General features: G+C 41.2%; 1 protein-coding gene across 1 annotated transcript in view; it reads left to right on the top strand.

Moving 5' to 3' along the window:
- BTBD9 (BTB domain containing 9) overlaps positions 1–25,877 on the top strand; it is a 415,294-nt gene that overhangs the window by 262,481 nt on the left and 126,936 nt on the right. Inside the window, exon 7 of the mRNA XM_082732274.1 lies at positions 16,445–16,554. Within this exon, the coding sequence (XP_082588400.1) occupies positions 16,445–16,554 (110 nt within the window). The remainder of the gene's footprint in view (positions 1–16,444; positions 16,555–25,877) is intronic.

Below are 25,877 nucleotides of genomic sequence, written 5' to 3'. Positions count from 1 at the left end.
GGACTCCAGTTCCATTACACTGCCTGGTCTTGCCAGCCTTCCAGGTACCACATTCCTAGACTTCGCACACTCTGCTATTCTCCCTGGATTGTCCTTACCCGTTCATCTTTTTCCCCCAGTTTTACCCACTCATCTTTCAGTATTCAGCAATCAAATCAGAAAAGTGACCTCTGATCTTCCCAGTCTGGATTAGGTGCCAATCCTTGGTGCCACCATGCTATTTTGTGGAGAATTTGTATAATAACATTTATTAGTATTCATTGTAATTACCTGTTTACATTAAAACAGTGGACTTTTGAGGAAATTGACTTACTCATATTTGTTTTTATATCTTGGGCATAACAGTGCTGAGTATAGAGTAGTTTTCTTCAATTAAAAAAATGCTGAATTATGTTAAATATATTCATTTAGCTTTTTTTAAAAAAAAACTTCCATATACATATATATATAATATTTTTTTTTTTAATTTTTTAAGTAAGTTCTACCTCTAATGCTGGGCTTGAATTCATGACACTGAGATCAAGAGTCACATGCTCTACTGTCTGAGCCAGACTGGCCCTCTCCTTTAACATTCTTGACTTCTTCCTTCTTGCTAGCTACCAGTTACTTGTTATGTGCCTGGTCAGGTATTGACTGCTAGGCACATGTATGTATGTAAATATGTATTTATTTTAGGCACATGTATTTTTAATCTTAACACTTGTATTATTCTACCTCCAAGTTAGGCACTGTTATCTTTCTCTTTACAGATGAGGAAACTGAGGCTTTGAGAAGTTAAGTGATAAACCAGAACCGAATTGCTCTTTCTGGGAAATTTCTCACATTACTATTTCCCATTTAATCTGAGCTGACCAGAACTTCTCTAATCTAGGCTGTACATTTTTAAAGCAAAATCTGTAATCCTCCAATTATATTTATTTGTCAATTGGCAGCATTACCAGTCTGTCAAATGACCTTTTTAAAAAGATTGAGGTTTAACTAGTAGTTTTTTGTATTTTTTGTCTAACTTTATACTTTTGCTAGCCCTTCCATGAAAACAGAAGACCAGCAATTCATCCTATTAGGGAATTAAGAGAAACCAAATGATTAAAATCGACAGGTGGTGTCACAAACACAGTCTCCCACCCCAGCCCGACCATTCCCAGTCCTCTCTCCCCATGGAAGAACCGCTGGAGCCAATAGTTTCAACAAGGCCCTCTTTAGGAAACCTCATAAAAAGGAAAATTTGCCAGTTCTACTTGCCCCTCCTTGGCTTCCTCCTCCTCCCTGTTAATGAGCAGTGAAATGGCCTCATGAGCGGGGTGCCAGAGGGAGGGGAGAGCAGAGAAGAAGCCTGAATAATCCCCACACTGAATTATCAGCCTCTGCATAATTGTGTTTTCTTTGGCTTCCATCTTTTCAGAGTTCAGCATTTTAAAGTTCTTACAGGACGCGCTGTTTCCAGGTCCTGAGCCAAACCACGTTTTCGGTCTGTGCCACCATCAGTTTGATTCAGCCGTGGGGCCTGCAAGGCTTATGCTTCTGACAGGGACTCCAGAAAGGAAGGAGAGCTCTGAATGACACAGTTCCCTTTTCCACTGAGAGGCAAGCACAGGGTGGCCTTTTAATGCCCTTGTCGGTTAGACTGTGCGTGATACAAGCTGAGAAGCCTGTGTGTGTGGCAGGAGTGGCCCTAGAAGATAAGGAAGGTGCTGAGTGGAATATGAATGTAGCCAGCTTCGCCTGAGCCCCAGAAGGCGAACTAGCTGTTGGTGGCATAGGGTAAACATTTATCCTGCTTTGCCAGAGACTGAGTGGTTTCCTGGGCCCAGAGACTTTCAGGACCAAGACCAGCCCATTCCTGGGCAAATGTGGATGGTTGGTCTTTGCCTTGTGTACTCAAGTTCTGTCCTTACCTTAAAGAAAAATTCACAATCAGTTGGAAATCATTTCCTATTGTCTTTAAATCCTGCCTGGAGTGATTGAATGAGAACAAACAAAAAGCTTGAGAATTTCTTTGGACACCCTGGCGTCACCAGTAACATTGACCCTTGTCGAGAGCTTTCTCCCCACTCCACCTGTATCTTGCTTTCCCCTTGCCTGATTTAGAACCCTTGGCCGCCCTGCTCCCCACGCATCCGAGGTATTTCTTTGTTCTTCCTCCTCCTCTCCTTTTGCTGCTGCTGCAGTAACTCCAAGGATTAAAGAGGAAGTACAGTATGTACTTTTCCCTACTTTGGCACTGGCTTCCCATGGCTCTGCTTAGATGCAGCTGGCTGAGCTGGGGCATTAGGAAGCCTCCAGGCGACCCACAGCTGAACCCGACAAGTCCCCTGCAGCAGCTGTTATCTGAACCAACTGGGTCGTGCCGACGGCAGCAAAGGAATGGTGCTGTGCGAATGTGCAGGAAGAACCCCAGACAAGCCTGTCTCAGCCCCAGAGAGTCTCAATCACCCCGTCTGCATGTGGAGCATGGTGATTGTTCTGGAGAGAGTGGGAAGGGGAGGAGATGGTGTTTTTCCACAGTTATCAAGATAAACAGAGCAGCCAGTGCTGTCTGTGCAGCTGTTTGAGTGTGAGGATGAACGGAATTATTTTATTTTTACTCAGTGGGAATTAACACCCCCCCCCCCGACTTTCTTTTAGAGACAGGGAGTCTGTGACTAACAAAATCACTCAGTGATTTGAATCTTTCTGCAGAATGGTGATAATTTGGGGGACTGTCTGGACATATCCCTGTTTGGACATTTAATTAGTGAAAAACCAGTCCAATAAATAAAATAGCTAAATAATCTGAGACGACCATGTGAAGACCTGGCGGAAGGACTGGGGGCAAGGAAAGGAGGTGGAAGAGCAGCAGCGAGATGAAAATGTTATTTCAAGACAAGAAGGAACGGAGCTGTGGCCCTCAGGCCGAGGACAGGATAGGAAATGAGGAAGAATGGTTATTATCTCTTGTATTATTGTCCTAACTGCCAGGCAGTTTTAGAGGTTGTACCCTGTGGCCATAGCAACTTGGAAGACCCAAGGTCTCAGACTTAGTAAGTCCAGCAGAGATCCTTGATTGAACTTGTCTCCTTAATAACCACAGGCACAGACATACTCTGAGAAATAGTTAAGGTTTCAGGTAATGATGGCAGATGGAACACACATCAGTTAGCACGCCCTTCAGAACAAAACCCCACTAAAGTAATGGTAAAGGGATTTTTTTTTTAAGGTATTAACCTACAAGGATAAGGAAAATGGGAAGAGGAGGTAAAAACATGAAACAAGAGGGAGCTGTAAAGCAGACAAACAAGTGGTAAATGATTCCATAGGCTCATGAGAACTCATTCCTAGACCACTGAATTCTCAAAGGCTTAGGAATTAGAGGAACCAGGCACCTTTGAAGCCACTATGACTAAGGCCTAAGGCAGGTAGGAAAGGGCTAAAATAAGGATTGATTGAGAGCAGTTAAGACAATTAAGAGCTCTGGAGTGTCTTCCCCACTTCACAGAACTTTGCTTCTCCCCCATCTGTTGGGAAAGTAGAAATTCTTTTCTTTTTCTAGCTTAATGGAGATACAGTTGATATCTAACATTGTATAACTTTAACTTGATCATTTGATACAGTTGTACATTATGAAATGATGACCACAGTAGGGTTAGCTAACACGTTCATTTCCTCATAGTAATACCTTTTCTTTTGTGGTGAGAACATTTAAAATCTACTCTCTTAGAAAATTTCAGGTATAGGGGCGCCTGGGTGGTTCAGTGGGTTAAAGCCTCTGCCTTAGGCTCAGGTCTTGATCCCAGAGTCCTGGAATCAAGCCCTGCATCGGGCTTTCTGCTTAGCAGGGAGCCTGCTTCCTTCTCTCTCTGCCTGCCTCTCTGCCTACTTGTGATCTCTGTCTGTCAAATAAATAAAATCTTTAAAAACAACAACAACAACAAAATTTCAAGTATATAATACAGTTTGTTGACTATAACCACCATGCTGTACATTAGATCTCCAGAGTTTATTCATCTTATAACTGGAAGTTTGTACCCATGGACTAGTATCTTTCCATTTGTCTCCTGCCCCATCCACTCCCCCTGACAACCATCATTCCACTCTGTTTCTCTGAGTTAGGGCTTTTTTTTTTTTTTTTTTTTTTTTTTTTAAGATTTTATTTATTTGAGAGAGAGCATGTGCATGCTCACACACGAGCAGGAGGTGGGGAAGAGACAGAGAATCTCAAGCAGACTGTGTCAAGTGCGGGGCCTGAGACTGGGCTTGATCCTACAACACATGAGTTCAAGACCTGAGCCAAAATCAAGAGCTGGCCGCTTAACCAACCAAGCCACCCAGGCACCCCAAGGTAGGCTTTTTTAGATTCCACATGTGAGATCATGTAGTATTTACCTTTCTCTTTCTGACTTTGGAAATATATTCTTTGATGGTGGTAAAAACGAACAAGAAAAACAGAGTCTCTAAACCAGGAAAGATACCATGCACAGTTGAGGAAGGCCACCCCCACACACATATACATGGACAAATACCCTATGCCCTCTTTCAACACATAGTTTCTAGAACTCTGGCAGCCAGGCCCATATCGTCCATGCAGAGGATTAGAAACATCTTCCTGCATAATTTGACCAGCCTAAGAGGGAAGAGCTAAAGAATCTGAAAGTGGGGTTTTCCTAACAGTTGACCCATTCTGAGAACTGTGTTCTCAGAATTTCCTGTGGACATTTGTTTCTAACAACCTTCTGGACAACCAGACATCTGAGGAAACTAATATGAAACATAAAGACTGAAACAAACAGAGAAAAAAACTATACAGGGAGGTAAAGACTTAAAAAAAATTTTTTTTTAAATCACTGCTTTCTTCAGAGAGATTGAGTAAATACCGCAATCTTATGCCAAGAAAATACCATAAAAAAAGGAACATTTGGAGAATAATAAGAACAGTTGGAAATTTAAAATATTAAAGCAGAAATGAAAAACTTGGTAGATAGCACAGATGATAAAGCTGAAGAACTATTTCAGAGAGTAGAACAAAATGACCAAGATGGCAAATAAAGGACAGAAGTGCAGGAGAAGATAAGGTACTCTACTGTCCAAAGCAACGAGTTTCATAAAGTAAGATTTTTAATAATTCAGAGGAAGATGTTGATACCAATAATTCAAGAAAATTTACCAAAACTGAAATACATGGGTTTCCAGATAGCAGGGGCCTTCTGAGTGCTCAAACCAGTGGAAGAAATTAGACCCACACCAAGGCACATGATAATGAAATTTCAGAATACTAAGGAGATAGAGAAAATGTACATGCTTCCAGAGCAGGACATAGTTTCTCTAAAGAAGAATAAGAGAAACGAGGTCAGGTATCATCATGACTTCTCAAAGGCAAAACTAAAAGTTTGACAGGCAGTAGAATAATACCCTCAAAGTTCTGAAGGAAAACTGCTTCGAACTTAAAATTCTATGCGCAAACTACCAATCAGATATTATGTTCAGACAAACAAAGGCTTAAAATTTTTAGCTTCCAGGGGCCCCTGGGGAGCTTAGTCAGGTGAGCATCCGACTCTTGATTTCGGCTGGGGGTTGTGAGATGGAGCCCTGCATCAGGCCTCATGCTGGGTATGGCGCCTGCTTAAGATTCTTTCTTTCTCGGGGCGCCTGGGTGGCTCAGGGGGTTAAAGCCTCTGCCTTCTGCTTGGGTCATGATCCCGGGGTCATGGAATAGAGCCCTGCATCGGGTTCCCTGCTCAGCAGCGGGCCTGCTTCCTCCTCTCTCTGCCTGCCTCTCTGCCTACTTGTGGTCTCTGTCTCTCAAATAAATAAAATCTTAAAAAAAAAAAAATTTTCTCTCTCATTCTCCCTCTGCCCCTCCCCCACATGCGCGCCCTTGTTTGTGTGTGTGTGTGTGTGTGTGTGTGTGTGTGTGTGTGTGCGCGCGCGCAATGGCGCGCGCATGCAGGAGTGCGTTCTCTCTCTCAAAAAAAAAAAAAAGTGTTTTTTTTTTACCCTCTGGATACTGGGAGATGCTCTCCACCAAAATGAGAGAGTAGACCAAAAGCATAATATACACGACAGGGACAGTTCAGCACAGGAAAGAGATGAAAGGAGTCCCTGGAATGATGGGGAAGACAGATCTCAGGATAACAGCTTGCATCAGATCAGAAGGCACCCAGACTTGACTGAAAGTAGCCAGAAGGCCTGGGCAAACTTCTTCAAGAAAAAGAAATTACTAGAAATACTTGATATGTTGGGATGTTTTGAGAGGAACTTTAGTTCAAGTAAGGGACAATTGGGAGAGTGGAGGTGAGTTAGTGTCGAGCCCATACAAAACTAAGCAAAACAAAAATCAAGACTTATTTTTACTTTGGTAGGGAAAAAAACATGCAGGAAAGGAAAGCACTTCCATATATTAGTTGTGATGAATGTTTACATACTCATAATATAAACACTGAATATTGATTCAACCAAAATTATAATAAAATCTAAACTGGGGTGGTGGGAAAGGATGCATGTAGAGAGGGGAGAGCTAGATAATTGTCCTCCATAGATGGAGATTGGTAGATAAAAGCCTAAAACCAAAAAATCAAGAAGTAGGGGCACCTAGGTGGCTCAGTGGGTTAAGCCTCTGCCTTCAACTCGGGTCATGATCTCAGGGTCCTGGGATCAAGCCCCACATCGGGCTCTCTGCTCACCAGGGAGCCTGCTTCCCTCTCTCTCTGCCTACTTGTGATCTTTCTCTCTGTCAAATAAATAAATAAAATCTTAAAAAAAAAAAAATCAAGAGGTAGCATCCAAAGCATGATAATTATAAAGGCGCCTGGATGGCTCAATTAGTTAAGTGTCCCACTGGGTATCAGCTGAGGTCATGATTTCAAGGTGATAGGATCGAGCTCCATATACAGCTTCACCCTAGGTGTGGAGTCTGGCTTGAGATTCTCTGCCTCTCCTTCTCTCTCTGCCCCTTCCCCTGCTCCTGTGCTTGCTCTCTCTATTTGTCTCTCTCTCTCAAGTAAACAAATAAATTAAAAAGTATATTTTTAAAGCACGATAATTATGATTGTGAGACAAATCATAAAGTAATCCACTAAAATGAGTAAAAAACAGTTGTCTCCTGAGAGGGGAGGAAATGCTAAACTTATAGGCTGTTTGATGTTTTAAACTATGTATGTTTATTTTATTTTATTTTTTTTAAGATTTTATTTATTTATTTGACAGATAGAGGTCACAAGTAGGCAGAGAGGCAGGCAGAGAGAGAAGGGGAAGCAGGCTCCCTGCTGAGCAGAGAGCCTGATGTGGGGCTGGATCCCAGGAGCCTGGGATCATGACCTGAGCCGAAGGCAGAGGCTTTAACCAACTGAGCCACCCGGGCGCCCCTAAACTATATATGTTTAAAGCTTTATTTTAGGGGCATTTGGCTGCCTCAGTAGATTGAGTTTATGACTCTTGATCTTGGAGTTGTGAGTTTGGGCCCCATGTTTAGTGTGGAGATTACCTAAAAATAGTATCTTTAAAAAACAAAACAAAACAAAAAAACCCCAAAACTTTATTTTAAAAATGTGACAAAGAAAAAGAAATAATCAGGTCAGTTTTGTTTTGTTTTATTTTAATGAGTAGTCTAAACACCACAGCAGTAACGTGACTCTTAGTAATATAATAGAATCTTCTTGTTTATTAAAAAATTTCTCTCTTAACAAGTAAGCCTTTTACTTTGTGTGAGTTCCTCTCCTGGGTTTTTCTTTCCTTGAATTTCTGAAACAAGTGTAAGGATTGACATTTTCTTCCTGATCACTGGCTTAGCACTAATGCTGTACCAGTAAAGTCTAAGTCACGAATGGTTGAACTCTCAAGAAGCTTTGGGGAGGGGGAAAGCATCCTTGCCAAACTACTCCACCTCCCAACCTGTTTGCTAATCCAGCAGAAATATAGATTGGGGACAGGCTTCAAAATTGAACCTTAACAGTGCATAGGGTTCTTAACACAAAAGGTGCATGGGGAAATGTCTTAAAATGACTGGGCAGACTGTTAATTTGGACCTGGTCCATGCCTTCTCAGCTACTGCTAGAAGCTGCAGATCGTGTAGACCACCAAATAGTGCCAGGTGGAGTCTCTTGCCTTTTTCTGTGCTGCTTGTGGTATAGTTCTACCACACTGACAGATTTTAGCTGCAAAATCTCTTATACCAGTAAGTGCTGAAATTAGTAATTCTTCATGCTGTTTGGAACCTGGAGTACAGTGTAATCAGTCATACACTCCCAGTTAACAACCCCTGAGATAGTACATTATACATATCCATACTGGCTTTTGCACCCAGGACAAAAATACTTGCTTTTCTTTTTCTCTCTTCTGTTATCATTTGCATATGTATTGTTGGTAGCGAGCATTCTTCCCAAGTTTTCTTTAGTATTACTTTTATTTGATTTGATTACTCTGTGCCTAGGTGGTAGGTTTATACATGGTTCTACTGATGCTCAAATGAATGTGCTAAGGAAATCTCCGGTCCTTTCTTCCCTCCCCTCCCCCACCCCTTTCCCCTATCCCCTAATCTATAGTCTCTAGGTAAAGATCCAGAATTTCTCAAAGGGCAGAAGAGGGTCCCTAAAATTATCTGTGAGCATTGAAAAAGCTGTGGGTGGTATGTGGCAAGTGTGGGACTTTTATGGGTTGGGTTTGTTTTCCTCACATACATTTCACTTAGTTCTCTGAGGAGCTATTTTGTATGAAATAGGTTTCTTTGCATAGCTTGTAAAGAATTCAGAGGCTTTGAGGGACGTATGTTGTGTCAAGCTTTGAAATCTCTAGCCTGGTTGTATGAGTGTGTGGGGTATGGGTTTCCCATTAAAGGAAAAAATGCATGCAAAGGGTATCACATGGGATGTGTTCAGAAGTTGGTGGCTTTTAATTTAATTCCAGTGCTAGTTTCTCAAGGGTCTAGAGTAAAGATCTGTGATTTCCTTATACCCCTATGGTCTCTTTATTATTCTCTTGACTTTGACTCAGTTTTCATTTCTGTTATTTTGAACATCTTAAGCAGTTCCTGTCTTATTTCTCAGTATGTCAGGTATTTACATTCTTAGAAGGATGTTTAAATTTTTCTTTGGCGAGAGGCAAATTCCTTTTCCTTCTGTTTACCTCCCATCCTTCTCTACTTAATCTTTTACTCTAAAAGACAAGGGAGAGGGGGAGTTCCTCCAGCTCTTAAAATTTTAAGTTATTATAAATTGCATATACCCACCATAGTCTTAGGTTTAAAAAGAGAACCTTTCCTTACCCACCATGATCCTAAAACAGGCTTGCTACAGGTCATAGTCACCAAATGAGTTTTTACAGATTCATAGGGAAACTAACAAATTTAATTTTCTCCTGCTTTTTCTCTAGTGCACAATTCCATTAGTTTCATTTGTCTACATTCGTGGGAATGCACAGCCTATTGGCTAAACTGAAAAAGATAATGCAGCCATTTAAAAGATAAAAGTAGTGAAATCCTCTCCCCCACCCCCAGCATCTTGGGCTAGGAGAAGAGTTAATGAAAAAATGCAAATGTTGAACTTTTGGTAATTTAGTTCTATTTCTTAAAATATACTTTGTGTTGCTTTCAATGTTTTATTGAGTAATAAAATTGGTTAACAGTATTCCACATGGGGATTTGTTCACATTAGCACATAACAGAGACAGAAGAAGGGATTGGTTTATTCATATTCATGCTCTTCCCCTCCTCCCTTCCTCCATCCCTCCCTTTATCCCTCTTTTCTCCCCCCCCCTCTTATTTTTCATTTTATACCCTCTACTTCCTGTTTTGTCTCTTTATAATCTCTTGAAATTACAATCTGAAAAAAAAGCAAAGATAAAAAGAAAACTAAACCATGAAATAAATAAGATATTTCTTCCCATGAAAATCAAATCAGTTCCTCTTTCCAGATCCTAAAAAGCCTACTTAATTAGATTTTTGCCTATATCCTGCTAAATAGCTGTGATAGGTGAACTGTGTCTACACCTCAGACTCATTCACGCTGTCTCTGTGTCTTCAGGCTGAGTGTTTCCCCTTCCTGTTGGACCCTTTTATTCCCGCAGGGAGAGGTTTTGTAACTGTCTATCCTTCTACTTTAGCAAGTTTGTCTATAAAGTTCAGTATTAAATAGATCAACCTACCAACCAGTGAATAATTACTTGATATATTTGATTTTTTAATTTGTTATCTGTCCCCGACCCGAAATATAAATTCCATGGGGAAGAGATTTGATGTGTTATTCAACCCCATGTCTCAGCACCAAGCAGCAGTAGCTAGCACACATAAATACTGAGTTAATATTTGTGTGTATGTGGGCATGTGTGTGTGCGTGTCTCTGTGCATGAGAGAGAGAGGGATTGAGGATTATTAGCCATGTTTGTTTTGTTTTGGTCTTTGAAGCAAAAATAATTCACAAGGAGGACTTTTAAAGTTCATATTGCAGAATTCAGTGTTTTAAGAGTAGGCTAACCTCTTCACCATGTGTGAATAGATAAGAAGCTGTTACGTTTTTCTCTTCACCACTACTGCTAATATGTTTTAGTCTTGCCTTCTAAACTGTACTAGAACCTTCTTTAGATGCATGTGTATATTCTGTCTTTTGGGTGCATTCTTCACAGTGCTTAGCACAATTTCTGGCACCTGGTCGTTGTTTATTAAATCTTGATTAATAGCAGAATTACCCAGTATACCTGCAAGGGCTATTGACTCATAAATGAAATATGCAATTAGGAAATTAAATGTTACGGATTATATCATTTTCATATGATTTATGTAAATATTATAATTAAGTTCTCTTTGCAATATTAATTCCAGATATAATTCCATAAGCTGAAGGCATGTAAGAATGGCAGGATAGGTTCTACATATTTGAAGATGGGAAAAAGGCCTACTCTTTCAAAAATTCACAATTCCTCCAAATAAAAAGCAACACTTAAATATTTATCTCTAATGTTGGAAAGTGCTATTTTGGTAGCACTGGGTTATGATGTGTTAGTAATTATTTACTCATCTTATCCCCTCTGCATACTTGATTCGCTAGAGCATCAATTTTTTCTGAAAACCAAGATGACTTGTTTCATTTGCCCTTGAATAGCAGAGATGCTGGAACACAACTGCTCCCTCTGTTGGGCTAACCGTCAGACAGCATCCGGGTTGCTCTCCAAGGCAGTAGCCTCTGCTTAGGCTAACTCTGGACACAGACTGTGTAACCTTTCAATAATTCTTCCTCTCCCAAATAAGCAAATGCTGCTGGGGCCCTTTGCAGAAGTCAGTAGAGGAGAATCTATAGCTCCACAGATCAGCCAGAGGGAAGGTTTTCTAAGAGTAACAAATCTTTTCTGTTGCAACCTGCTTTTTCTAGAAGCTTTTTGTCATTCTGGCAGTAAACTGTTTTCCACTTGCTGCCTTAGCAACAAGACCTGAAGTCACTTTCCCCTCCAGTCTGCAGTTTGATTATAAGAGCACTAACACTGTACATAGAACTGGAAGAAAATACCATACTGGCAAGACCTGCAGACATTACCTGCTTCTGGGTCAGAGAATTATTTATGTACCTTCTTAGCATCTTGTTGAAAGCAAGAGTCGAATAGGAAGTCTTAGAAGCAAATCCAGATGTTACACAGTCACCAAGTCCCTAACAAATCCTGGAGCTAAGGTTATCGCTAGAGGACCACATCTGGCCACAGCAGAGTTCTCTGGCTACCTCAGAGAAAGAGCCAAAATTTTAAGGAGCCCTTCTGCACACAGTCTCAGGCTAAAGCTAGCTTCCTCAAGAGTCTCTCTTTAACCCAAGAATATGAAGTCCACTTAGAGAATAAAACATTGTTTACCAAAGAATAGAATTCTGATGGATTTAGACTTCAGTTGATCCTTTGAGAGCTCATTTAAATATTTCTTACTGAATTCAATTTTATCTTGGAGTAGAACCCACTCAGTACAGATATGGGTGAACCTGTAACTAGAGGCAAAGGTTAAGGGTTAACTCTAACCTCAGGTAGGTTGTGGTCCACCAGAACTGAAGACTAGAGAATATAGAAGGATTTAAAGCAGGAACACACATGTTGCTATTTCTCTGTACTTTCTCCTTTTTCTGTACTTCCCTAGTATGTTAAGAATGTATCGTATGTGACTTAGAAATCAAATCTGGTAGCGTCCTGACAAGAAATGACAGAAAGATAGGTTAAGAATAGGAATCTGTACTTTTCCCAGAACAGGTGGGGAATGCTAATGACATCTTCAAAGCAAAATTCCTCTAAGTCACAGTATTTTGATGTCTCTCTTTTAGGAAATGCTAATGTATTTTTCTTAAGGAATTAAAACTATACACTAGGGTTTGCACAGAAAAGAAACTCTTGTTTGGGTGTGGGTATCTAGACCAAACATGGGCAAAAGATTCGTTTCTTGCTGCTTCGTGTATAGGGGAGTCAGGTCGAGAACATTTTAAATAGACTTTTCTAGAGACTAGAAGCTTAAAGAAGGAAATAATACCAGAGAGCCGGATAAATAGGCAGTTAGAATGGAGTCTCCTTCTGTGGGCATAGGGACACTACTGTGGTGCCTGAAGAGGAAGGACAGGCCCCTGCCTGTGTTCTTGAAGTCTGCCCTGTGGTGGTGGGGGTGGGGGGTTGCCTCCTCTTGGAGGCACCTTATTAACATCTATAGTTAGGAATACTCTTCCAGAGACAACTAGCATTCTCAAAGTTTGACCCAAGAAATTTTGTATGCGTGACCTACTCCTTAAATTTCTGTTTAATCATATTGTCCTCTGCCAAGCCCTGTATTAAACACTTTAAATTCTTATCTCATCTAAATATCTCATAAGGTTTGTGTTATTGACCTCATTTTGTAAAGAAGAAAACTCAGGTTCAAAAGGTTTAAGGCTTTTTTTTTTTTTTTTCCTTTGGTCCAAAGTGGCAGAGCTAATTAAGTGACAGGGCTGGGCGACAAACCTGGTTCTGTTAACGCCTTAGCCCCTAAAGCACACTCTTCAAAACTCCGTCGTGCCTTTCAATTTGAGAGTGCTATCCTTAGAGGTTTTAGGTTTCATTTCATTAAAGAAGACAGAATCTCTTTTCGCCCACAATATTACAGCTCCTGGAAACTTCTGCCTTGAAACGTCCTGTTGTGAACTGTGTGCGGGATCCGGTTTCCGTCAGTGACAAGAAGACAAGCAACACAGGGAAGGGAGGAGAATATTAGGAACAGACGGTTCCGCAAGGGCTCATGTGGACAGCATTCATCCTCCTCAGAAATGGCCAATCTGTTGCGTAGCTGCCTTCCTCAGCGCTGTTTAAGTTTTAATTATCTTCCAACTGTCGGAGCTGCTGTTGAGGATCAGAGAGAACAAAGGATAGCTGCTCTCTCTTCAGCAGTGCCCCTCTCTGCACACTGATGAAGTCACTAGCTGCCACTGCCCTTATTATCAGGTTAAATCAGAGTCTGACTGTGCTTTGGAGAGATGATGCTGAACGGAGAAAAGAAAAAATTTCATCTCAAACTCTCCCCCTTATTCAAAATCTTTGGTGGCACAGAAAATGTGAAATCTACTCCTGTTTAGGTGTTACGACCCAGAAGCGAGTTTGGCTTTGTTTTTCACACACACACAAAAAAACAAGTGAAAAAGAAAGGGAGGACCCTCCTCCGATCGCCATCCCCATCATCTTGGATTTTCAGTAGCTCGGGTAATAAAAACTGCTCTTCTGCCTCAGGGATGCTCCATCACGAGCTCTCTGACGGAACCCAGCTCTTCATCAGGGCTGGGGTCCGTGCTCGCCCCCCTCCTCTAGCCACTGCTCCCAGGTCCGGGCCTCTGCGTTCTCGGTGTAGAGTTGCAGGTTCCCCTTCTGGTCACTGAAGTTGGGGGATTCGTGGCAGCCTATTTTCTACTTGAAGGCTAGATCTTAGTGAAGGACAGAGTCCCATGTTAAACCACTCCTCACTGGGAAAGAGGAGCATGGTGTCTTTCTTGTGATCCTGTTACCATTTTTTTAGAATGTGTATTTGAATAAGGACTTCATGCCATTTTTGTAAATTATGCTACAATTTTGTGGAGACTTAGAAAGTATTGTAGAACCAGAATAATTAAACTTGTTATGAGCATTTACGTGTAACGGGCTAATCAAGAAGTGTGATGTACAGTGGTGAATTGCTAATTTGACCTCAGGATTATGCAGCAGAGATAACGTTATCTTCGTTTATAGAGAACTTTTAATCTGGAGGCATCTCTCAGTGTCTTTCCAACTATATATATTATCTTGTTTGTTATCACAAGCACTATCATTAAGGCTGTAAAGTGTATTCCTGTATAATTTTCTGTTTTCAGTTTCTTATAATTGGGGGATGAAGGAGGGAAAGGTAGCATATTTTTTCCTATTTTTGATACGTGCACCACAGTTAAATTTGGGAAATGATTATTATCTAAAGTTGGAGAACCTGGTTCCACACGATGTTTTTTATAAAAAGGAAGAAAGGGAAGGAGGGGACATGACTGCATCCCCTTAAGTCATCCTGGACTGTTAACTTTAAGAACTGTCAATGGGGAAGAGCCCTATCAGTCACTTCCTGGCCCCTCTACCTTGAACAGTATTGGGAGAGCTGCCTCTCCTTTGGTGGAGACACAACCTAGGGAACAGGAGAATGATCTGATCAAATTCCCTAAACCACAATCCCTCAATTCCCTCCAAGGTTACAGACAGCAGTACTCACTGTCACGACCATGAGCAGTTGAAAATGCAATGCTGGTTGCGTTCCTGTGGGTTTAAGGAAATGGACAAAATTAGATTCAGGCCAGTGTACCAGGCTTAACACACCCCTTCCTTTCCAGAAAGTCTGTAGAGACTGTCACCGCCAATGGTAAAGAACAGCACAATTCCCGTTCCACACAGACCATTTAGAACTCATTTTTCTCGAACCCCACCTACCCATCCAAAGGCAGTAGCATCAGTACCTTCTGTCTGCCTTGAGGACTTGAGAGGACAGCTCAGGGCCAACCTCCTGCTTAACCAGAGGACTCTGATGAGCACAGCTGTCGCCTTGACTCTCCATACAGGAAGAATGGTGTCTCCCTGCAGGGGGCATGGGCACACTGAACAGCCAGCCCAGGAGACAGCATTTCGATTGGTTATGAAGATGAGTGACCGGCTCGTGTCAAGGAGCAGATGGCTAAATGAGGTGTACCGGGAATGCCGTGAGATTCATGCTTGAAGGAACAGGAGGGAAAATAGCTTATGACATAAAAACCCCAAATATAGTCTCCTTAATGTGAAATTTTTTTTAGATTGGCATTTACATTACACAGTTAACTTGGAGTGATGAGAAATGTAAGGGAATTACCGAATTAGTGAACAGCGATTAACTCAGAAGTAAAATTATATCATTGAAGTCGAAGGTTGTTTTACACAGCAGAGGAAGGATATTACTAAAACCTTGCCTGGTCTGTCATCTCCTAATTGAAATGTGTTCATTTAATATGCCCCATCCTTCAGAGCGCATAGCTCATAATTTGGGAGAGTGTTATCACTTAATCTAGTTATTTTCCCCGGTTCTTCCTTTGAATCCCAGTAAGACAGTGTGCGGCACATTCTCCAGCGATTTGTGTGACACTCAGAAGAATGAGTTTGTCTGTTCATTAACCTGTGAACTGTCAGGTCCCTCTGGAGAGGGAAAGGAACAAGTCACTCCAAGGTTAATGCTTGTTTGTCAGAGGTGAAGCCTCTAGGGAGACACACAGGGTGAACAGGCCGGGCTGCTCAAGACCTGCCCCGTGAAACTCTGCACTGTATGCAGACGCCAGAGCCGTGTGGCCGGGAGGGGGGCTGCAGAGCTGGCTGGGTCACCTCTGCAGATCACTTCCTCTGGTCAGGAGAAGGCCTCCTAGCAGTAAGGTTGAAGCGGGGAGGGGAGGCGGGGGGCTGGTGTACGTATATAGCAGGCACTTTCTACAAGGATTTAGGAGCAGCGTTGAAACAGACAAAACTGTGAGTGGTTTTTAGTAGTTTCTGTGGATTTTTCTGTTTAACAGGATAGCAGTATTGATTTTATGCATTTGTCTCCAATGGGTGAAATCTTTCCTTGAGTTGGAGAACATCTGATTTGGCGAGTGTCCATGTACCATTCCTAACCACAAGGAGCAGACAGAAGCCGTGCTTCTCCAGTGTGAATGTCTCATGGACATATAATTATACTGACATTCAGGGCTTGAGCTTCCACTGTACCTGGTTTGATTTTCTAGGTAAATCAAATCTAAGTTCTGCTTAATTCTCCGGAAAGTGGTATCTCCCTAATTTTGCCATCCTGCTTCTAAGCTCAGTTGGAGCTAGCCCTAAGGAGCGAATAGAGGATCTGAAGTCAAGTTCAAAGTCTTCTTTAGTCCATGCCCTGGAACACTATACTTGCACCATGTATCTCATTCTTTTGTCTTTGGATTGGTTGTGATGGAACCTCGTTTTCTTCAACAAATTTTCTTTTTACCCCCAGGTATATTCGAATAGTTGGAACTCACAACACAGTGAACAAGATTTTTCACATTGTGGCTTTTGAATGTATGTTTACAAACAAAACCTTCACTCTTGAGAAGGGGCTGATAGGTGAGTATTGCAATTATATATTTTTATATGTGCTAAGATATTTTGTCTTCATAAATTTTGCTAGCTCATTAACTTATCTTAACCCACCTCTTAATCAGCTTTGACTAAGAACTGGTTGATTTGAATGCTTTATGGCTGAGTGACATAGGGGAAGTCTTCTATTTTTAGAAGTAGCCAAAATAATAATTCTAGTAAACATAAAAGAGAAGACTATAAATATTACACTAGGAGTTAAGAATTGAAAATGTCCTAGTGATACATTCAGATTTGCCATATGTGGATGTGGAATGCTTATGATAGTCCAGCAAAGCCTTTTATACCAAAGGCTTTTCTATATTTAATGGTAGGTAAGATCAGGGAAGAAGTCTGTAGAATATTGATCCAATGGTCATGCTTTCCAAGGCTACGGAGGTATTTTGGCCTTTAATTGGATATGAATGGTGTGCTCTCCATGAGATTGTCTCCTTTTCATGGATACATCCGTCCATATTTGCACTGTTTAGGCAAGTTCGTCTCAAGAAAATGCCTGTCTGTAATTTAAACAAGACCAGAATAACGAATTGTCATTGTGAAAGTCAAGTTACCTTGTGGGAAATACTGTCTGATCTTTCAAAAGAGTATTTTTAATTTTGGCTTGGTTCTTATTTGGTTGTTTTCTGTTGTGTTATGTTCTTCTTTTAGGTAATATTTAGTCTGGCAATGTGTGCAGTCCAGCCTAGGTCTTGACATTCTAGGTAGTGTGAGTGGCTTTTCCCACCCAACTGTGCCCACGGTTTTTATACCTCTTGCAAAGATCCTAGTTTGACTGACTAGATCCTCGAATCTGTCTTTACTGCAGCTTCTTTGGAAAGGGATTCTGCATGTTCAGGTGCCCCTGCCCTGGTACCTAAGACAATTCTTTGCCTTTACGAAGGGCTCTGCATCTCCTCTCCTTCCAAGGCCCCCTTCTTGCTGGGACACCTAACATGTTGACACATGTCCTTAAAACACGGTGATGACTAGAATGGGAAAGATGAGTGTAACTTGCAGATGTTTACTAATTCTTGGGACGGTCATAAGTCTAAATGTCCCTAAGACCTGCTGTGTCCTAAATGTAATCCTTTACTTAGGGAAATTTGGAAGAGGAGTGTTAGTCAACCAGCAGGAGTAGCCATTATTCTAACATATAGAGAAATGTTAGAGCTCAGCTAAAATAAATAATTGGGTTTTACCTTTGTTGTAGAAATAACTTTTACCATCAAATATAAATGTTACTCATTGTTGTGACTTCAAAGTAATTTGAAAGTTAGCACTGCTGAAGCATTACCTGATATTATCAAGGCTTTTAATTCCATGGGCTGTGAGGAATTGTGGCCATAGATGGTTGCGGGAAGGATACATCCTTTCACCAGCCACCTGTGCTCTGTTATAGACTGTGACCCCACAGCGTATGTGATTGTGTAGTTAGGGGCGTCCTTACTGAGGAGGTTCTTAGGAGCCCAGCCACCCTCAGTCACAGCCCGGGTGCTGTTCGGCGACTCACGTCAGCCCAGTGCACTCTGTTCTGGAAGCTGCCTCACGGCGGGCACCATCTACTTCAGTCAGTATCTCCAGGTTTGTGGACACTGTAATTATCCAAGAAATGGGTATGTTTGGCTTGAGAAGCCATTACAGGGTGAAACTCAGGATCGTCATAGTGAGGGATGCTGTTACTGGTCTGCATTTTTTGTCCAAAGTGAACTCGTCAGCATTATCAGAACTCATAATGGTTTCAGGCACGTCAGGGGATGAAAGAAGATTGCAGTGCTGCAGGAAGCGTGTTTGTTTTCTGGTCAAACACTTTTCTTCGAGCCCTGTTCTAGGATGCTCCCAGGTTTGACTGCAAAGAGCGCTGCAGTCATTTGCCTGTCATCGTCCCTCAACTGAATGGTAGCAGTGGGGCAGGCCGGCAGGCATGTGCGTGCACTTGTTGGTAGATGGCCTGCAGTGGGATCCCCTTGGGCCCTCCTCCTTCCATCTTCGCAGCTCAAAGCTGTCCCCACTCTGGGCAGACAGGGAGGTGGCGTGAGTCGTGGAGGAACACAAGGGGATTTCATTATCCTCTGTCTGACATGGCAGCTCTGCTTATTTTCAAGGGGTATTTGAAATAGGAGTGGCCAGCTTTCCATATTGATGGTCTCAGATGCATTTTGGCTGCACACAGGCCTCAGCCAGCCACCCTACAGGGACCTCCAAGAAGGGAATGGCCCTCTAATTGGGGGCACCGTGTACATCAGAATCACCTGGAGTCACCTTTAAATTGGAGTACTTAACTCCTTCCTGCATCTTGTGAAATATGCACTCCTTCCTTGAGAAGCATTGATAGACACTCCAGGTCTTCAGGGGGACAAAAAGTAAAATAATGTCATCATGAGTAACTAGTAAGGTATCAACCCAACTTTTACATTTTAAGATTCAGAACATCTCTCTTTCACAGCTCCTACTCTTTGTTCAGAGTTCAGGCTACTCTCATTAGAGCAGTTCTCTTCTTAAAGGCCTCAAAATTACTTTAAAAATATTTGCCTTGGTTTGTTCTTTTTAAAAATATTTTATTTATTTATTTATTTGAGAGAGAGAGAGAGAGACAGAGAATATGAGAGAAGAGAAGGTCAGAGAGAGGAGCAGACTCCCAGTGGAGCTGGGAGTCGGATGTGGACTCGATCCCAGGACCCCGGGATCATGACCTGAGCTGAAGGCAGTTGCTTAACCAATTGAGCCACACAGCCGCCCTGGTTTGTTTTTGTTTTTGTTTTTAATGAGATTTTAAATGTTATTTAAAATAACAGGTATGTTATTACTGACAACATATAATGATGCCAGGAAAAAATAGGCTTTGTAAGATTTTAGTCTTGTTTCCCACCAAAGGGTTTCTTTCCCACTTCTGTCGACAGCATGTCATTCTTCACACATCTTCACTTGTACAGGTTCATGGGGGAGCCTTGGAACCCTGTGGGCTCATCTACCCCTGGGGATGGGCTCCCCACCCCCAACCCGTGACCACACTGACCAGATCTGGGTGTAAGGTTCTCCCCACAGTGCTTCTCTCACCTCATCTGCTGCTGCCAACAGCCCCTTCTCATTGGGCGGCTGCTTGTAGGTCATGTTGGGCTGTGTTCTCACCTGGGAGAGCCAGCCTGTGCTGACCGTCTCCTCGTTGTTGGGAGGCATTTATAGGAGTTCCTAACCTGCCTTAGCAGTGGGCATGGAAGGAGTACTTAGAATAGATATGACCACGTTTTATAAACTTTCAATCTCCCACAAAACTCATTTGCTTTGCCTTGACACCCCCACTTGTGATATACACATGACATTTGCCAGGTCCTTGCAGTTTTTCAGAATAATTGACAATCTTTCCTTCATGTAATCTTGTATTTAAATTCACTTCTTTGAATACCCTATTATTCAGGTGGACGGAATACTTAAAGAATTGTTAACTTACAGACTACCTGTTTTATCTCTATGCTACCTACTTCTTTCCTATCAGGTTATTTTGACACCAATCCCTGATGATAATTTTATCATCTTATCCATAAATGTTTCAGTATGTATCTCTAAAAGGAAGATTCCCTTTTATAACCATAATGACAATATCATTATAATACCCCAAAATTGAACTATAATTTTTTATGGATATTAAATATCCAGTCAGGGGCGCCTGAGTGGCTCAGTCCTTTAAGCATCTGCCTTCGTCTCAGGTCATTATCTCAGGGTCCTGGGATTGAGCCCTGCCTTGGGCTCCCTGCTCAGTGGGGAACCTGCTTCTCCCTCTGCCTCTCCCTGCTGTTTGTGCTCTCTCACACAAACCTTCTCTCTCTCTCTCTCTCTTTCGCTCTGTCAAATAAATAAATTAAAATTAAATATTAAATAAATTAAATATCCAGTCAGTGTTCAGATGTCCCTAATTGGATCAAAGTCTGGAGTGAGTTTATGTGTTTGTGTATTTTTTTTTAAGATTTTATTTATTCCTTAGAGCACAGAAGCAGAGGGAGAGGCAGAGGGAGAGGGAGAAGCAGGCTCCCCACTGAGCTGGGAGCCCGATGTGGGGCTCCATCCCAAGACCCTGAGATCATAACCTGAGGGCAGAAGCCCAACCATTTGAGCCACCCAGGCACCCCAGTTTATGTGTTTCTACATGTTGCTTAAAACCAGAATTCAGATAAGGTCTGTATTGTTGATAAACAGTCATTATGGCTCTTAAATCTCTTTAAATCTGTAGGTTCCCTTCCCCGTGTCTATCTCTGTCTCTTTCTCTTTTTTTTTCCTTCTCTCTATTATTTGTTGAAGAAACTATTTGGTCTTTGTCCTGTAGAGTTTCTTACAGTCTAAATGTGGGAGATTAAATCCCCATGATAACATTTAACATGTTTCTCTGTTGTAGTTTTTTGTAACTTGGTAGATGGATTCTGAATGAATCTGATTCAAGTTCTGGGTTTTTGTTTTGTTTTGTTTCATTTTTGTTTTTTGTGAAAATGCTCCATAGGTGGTAGTACATATATTTATTAAGAAACACAGAAAATCTTTTGTTATCTTTCTCTTTTGGCTATTCCTATTCATTCAGATTATTTCCTAGATTCATTATTTCATAATTTGAAATGGCAAAATCATTATTTTCAAATTGTATCAGTCTTTACTTAGTAGCTTGAAAATCTCCTCACCACTCACTTGATAATCCTGAGGTACAGTTTGCCAGGGAATAGAAGGATATATACCATCTTCAAATAAAGAGGTGGTTACCCAGCATCCTCTGCAGGTGACCAGTGAGATTTTATTTGCGGGGACTGTTTGGAGAGAAAGGAAGAGGAACATTTATCACTTTCAGTTCATGGGTCTAGACAAATTGGGCACGTTTTGATCACTTGCAGTTATTATTATTGACATTCAAATTGTCCCCCTCTTCATACTGGTTCTTGAGTCCTTCTGACATGACCTACATAGTCATTAACACTCTTGATTTCTAACATGACACAACATTCCAGGTTCATTTTGTACTTTTCCTGCCCCGATCTGTGATCAGCCATTTCTTCAAAAAGCCCTGGTTCCTTTCAGTAGGAAATGACATTTGGAAACCTCAGTGGAAGCACTTGCTACTGGGTTGGTCACTATTTCTGGGCCTTTCCGGCAGACGAAACTAAGAAATATGTGCACATTTATGTATTTATTTACTTATCATATATTTAACAGGTAAAATATATAATGAGTACATGCTGATACTTCTAAATAAAATTCAGTACTCAGAGTTTTGGTTTAGCCTTTGATCTGGCAGGTCCTTTTTCCTATGCTAAAAGTCTTGGTGACCAGTGATACAACACAATAATTCATTTGCTTTGTCCCCAGTACATATAATATAGTCTCAGAATTGCAGTGTCAGTGCTACCATATGGTTACTGAAAATAGTTTAAGATTTCTGCAGTTATTTTGGGGGCCCTTAGGACATACCCTGCTAGAGACATATGTTAAAATTACTGTGTTCTAAAGTCATCTAAAATAATTTCTCTGTATGGTCATGCCAGTATGTCAGTATATAGTTGGATTCATTTACTCCATTTTGCTTTCAGTGTTTGGAGATTACCTTTACAGATTTTTTTGTTTTACAACTATGTAAAATATAGACATGATTCCAAAATCAAATCTACAGAAGAGCTTTATTTAGAGAAATCCACCTCTCTTCCTCTCCCTTCTACTCCTATAGGTGATCTCTTTCCCCTTTAGTTTTTTGGATTAGCCTTCTATTTTAAATAATGAAAAATAAGTAAATACATACTATGTTATGTTATGTTATGTTATGTTATGTTATATATAACTTCTATTTTGTAACCTCCTCAATATTCTTGAATAATTGGTAGCATACTATATGCTTATACATACTTTCTTTCTTCACCTTGCCTTTTAGTACTTAACACTTCTCCTAAAGCTAGCTATCTAGAAAGATATTGTGCTTTCCTTTTTCTAGATACGTGGTACTCATTAGAATAGATGTACTATAGTTTATTTACTCAACCACTTCTCTCTTGATGGACCATTTGGGTTGTTTTTGGTCTCCTGCTCCTACAAATTGTATTGTACAAATCTATTTTTCCTACTGTCTCTTTGGGATAGACTCTTAGAAAGGGGATTACATGGTCAGAAGGTAAATGCGTGTGCGATTTTGCAAGATGTTGCCAAATTCACCTTCGCAGGGATTATACCATTTTGAAATTCTCACTGGCAATATAGGGTAATGACTTTCCCCACAGCCTTGCCAGGGGAGCATATTGTCAAACTTCTGGATTTTTGCTAGTTTGATAGGTGAGAAATCGTATTTCAGTGCAGTTTTAACTGCATTTCTCTTAGGAGAGAAATTGAGCATCTTTTCATATGCTTAAGGACCATTTCCGTTTTTTTCTTTTTTAAATAGTTCTTCTCTTCTTATAAGTCTTGTAGATGAATAGAGAAGATGCTTTTAGTAAGACTTGGGGGAGCAGTAAACACTTTACATTGATATTAGAGTGTGGTATTTAGCATTACATGAGTCTGGCTTCCCTTCTTAAGGTCTCCTGGTTCTTCCGGAAAACATAAGCTCTCATAAGCCCCTCTCCATCCTTGTTCTTGACTCTACTGCAGCTTAAGAGATAGTAAGCTAGAGCATGGAGCTCTAGGCTCAAAATTCAAGACTCCTTAACCCTTTTTAAAACTGAGAAGCTTCCATTAGCAGCTTTATGCCTTTAAGGGTTACCTCTATGTCTGCCCAGTAGGATCCACAAAGACTTGTGGCTTTTTTGGACTAGTTTCTTGTTAGTAATTGATGCAGGGCAACCAAAATAGGCAGCATGAGCATAGGAATTCTGCTGCCAATGCTCTGGGAACACTCACGATGGCCGCCCCCATGGAATTGTGATGTCTGAAGGAAAGGCCAGAGCCTGGGTTCATCTGCCACCAGAAGCAGATAGGAAAGAAGTGTTTCCTTTCTTCTTCCCATCTTCCAGTCTCTCGTGACTTTCTTCTACTGGTAGATCTTCACCAAAAACTAAGCTGGCAAGCTTGGGAGCTGAGGTGTTGGGAACTTTAGCGTCAGAGATACAGTGCAGAACGAAGGAGGGAACAGAGCTGAAAGCAAACACACAGACTGATGCAAAGACAGAAAGTTACAAAAGGGGCTTCAGACAGTAGGGAACTTACCCTCTGGCTCAGAGTCGCTGAGGAAGCACACTGGCCAGACAGAAATACATGGAGTGGAGAACAGCAGAACAAAGGCACAACAGAGTGGAGAAAGGTGAAATATTTAGTTGGGCTTAGATGGAGTGAGCATATTTCTTGCCTAGTCAGATGAGGCTTCGTGAAGAATGATATTTTGAGCTGGGCCTTGAAGAATTCAGTAAACTATACAGAGCATTACAAAAGTGCCAGTTTACATGGCAACAAAAATGGCTGATACTTTGTCCCCTCAGAAGAGCTGGAAGCAGGAAATGGAAATTGGTGGTCTGTAGTTGCTACTGTCATTTCTACAAGTTTTTTTGAATTTGTAGCAGTGTGTTTAGAATTCGGTAAAGTTCCCGGGGAAATAAACAGAAATCTGTGCTGTGAAGGGCTTTTGGCATCCCCTGAACTAAGGATATGACTTCTGTGCTTTGCAGCTGTGTTTAAAAAATAAGTGTCCTCTGGAGCAAAAACAGAGATTTGGGGGTGGGAGGGGCGGTTCACTAGGGGATGAAGGTGTTAGAATGTGGCGGAGAAATAAACTTGCTGGAGTGGCAGAGGAGCCCTAAAGACCTTAATACAGATGGTTTCTTAAAATGACACTATTGAGTCTGGACTAGTCTAGACCAAGAGGCTATGCTTTTCCCAGCCTTTTTCTCTAACCGGATATTAAGGCTGGTTCTAATTGTCAGTGAAGCTTAACTTCTTTATCTACTGTAAATTACTTGGCATTAAGCAGACATTTATTAAGAAGCTGTCAAGTGTATCTTAGGCACTAGGGATTGAAAGATACATAGGTGTAGTTTCTGCCTTGGAGCCCATATGAGCTAATGGAGGAGAAAGACACTTAAATAGAAGGTGACAACACAGTAAAATAGGTCATCTGTTGGGAGATTGGAGCAGATGCTGTAGGAACACTGGAACGGAGGCACCTAAACTGAGTTCAGGATGGTGTCAGGAAAGACCCCCAGTGGAGGCGATGAATGGGCCAGTCCTTGAGCAAAGGCAGAAGGTGGAGGGTCAGGGGAGAATAATAGCAAATGGGCAGCATGTGCAAAGGCCTGTTTATCTCTGACCTACTCCAGAAAAACAGTGCCCATTCCAGTGGACTACCTTGCATCTGGTGAGGCGGGTAAGGGGGATTGGAGTAAGAGTGAAGTTAGCTGTGGTCTCTCCCTCTTCCTGAGGAGAAGGTTAGGCCCTATCTTCTTAGAGAATCTTAAGAGTTTTTAAAAAATTCAGATAAAGTAAATGCCCCACAGTAATACAGACTATTAGATAGTTTGTTTACCTCCTACCCTAGGGGGCCTGTGTTCACCGACAGGAAAGGGCTCCAGTTCTTATATTGGGGGCAGGATGATTAGATTTGATCTTAGCCAAAAGGCCGAGAAGCAATGCAGGGGTCATGAGCAAGCAACCTGCTCATCATGATTTAGGATTCTCAGTCTAGTATGTGGTCTTTTTTGTACATTTACGCTTCATTTTCCTTTATACCCGTTTGTTTGGGGGTTTTTGTTTTTTTGTTTTGTTTTGTTTTGTTTCTGCTGGTGTTATTTCTGTTCTGGTTGTTTTGTTTGAGAATAAAAACACCCTAAAATATTTTATTGCTCCAATTTTATAGAATTCACGTCTACATTTTACGGGATTGATTTTTTTTTTTTTTGGATCCTACTTATATATCCCTTTGTTATAACAGTGATGTAGTGGGTTTGTGTAGGGGGGGGGGGTCCAAGTAGATGGAAATTTGCACAACAACTTGTTTTTAAATAGGATATCATGGAGCATATATCCAGTATTGCACAACAATATCTAACAAACCATGGTTCTGCCTCAGACTGGCATTATGAATAGCCACGTTGTAAGCAGGCAAGATGTTTCTCTGGCACTGACTATGAAGGATGTCCTAGTGGTTAAGGGAATATAAAGTCTATTTTTGTTTCTCTAGTCCCTAGCTTAGTACCCCAAGCCTCCACACCAAAACCTGGTAGGTGATTTTTTTTATTTTAGTATTTTATTTATTTTTTTTTTTTTTTAAGTTTTTTTTTTTTTAAAGATTTTATTTATTTGACAGAGATCACAAGTAGACAGAGAGGCAGGCAGGCAGAGAGAGAGAGAGAGAGAGAGAAAAGCAG

This window comes from Mustela nivalis (assembly GCF_964662115.1).
Source record: "Mustela nivalis genome assembly, chromosome: 5".
Classification (NCBI taxonomy): Eukaryota; Metazoa; Chordata; class Mammalia; order Carnivora; family Mustelidae; genus Mustela; species Mustela nivalis.
This window is presented reverse-complemented; position numbering and strand designations above follow the sequence as displayed.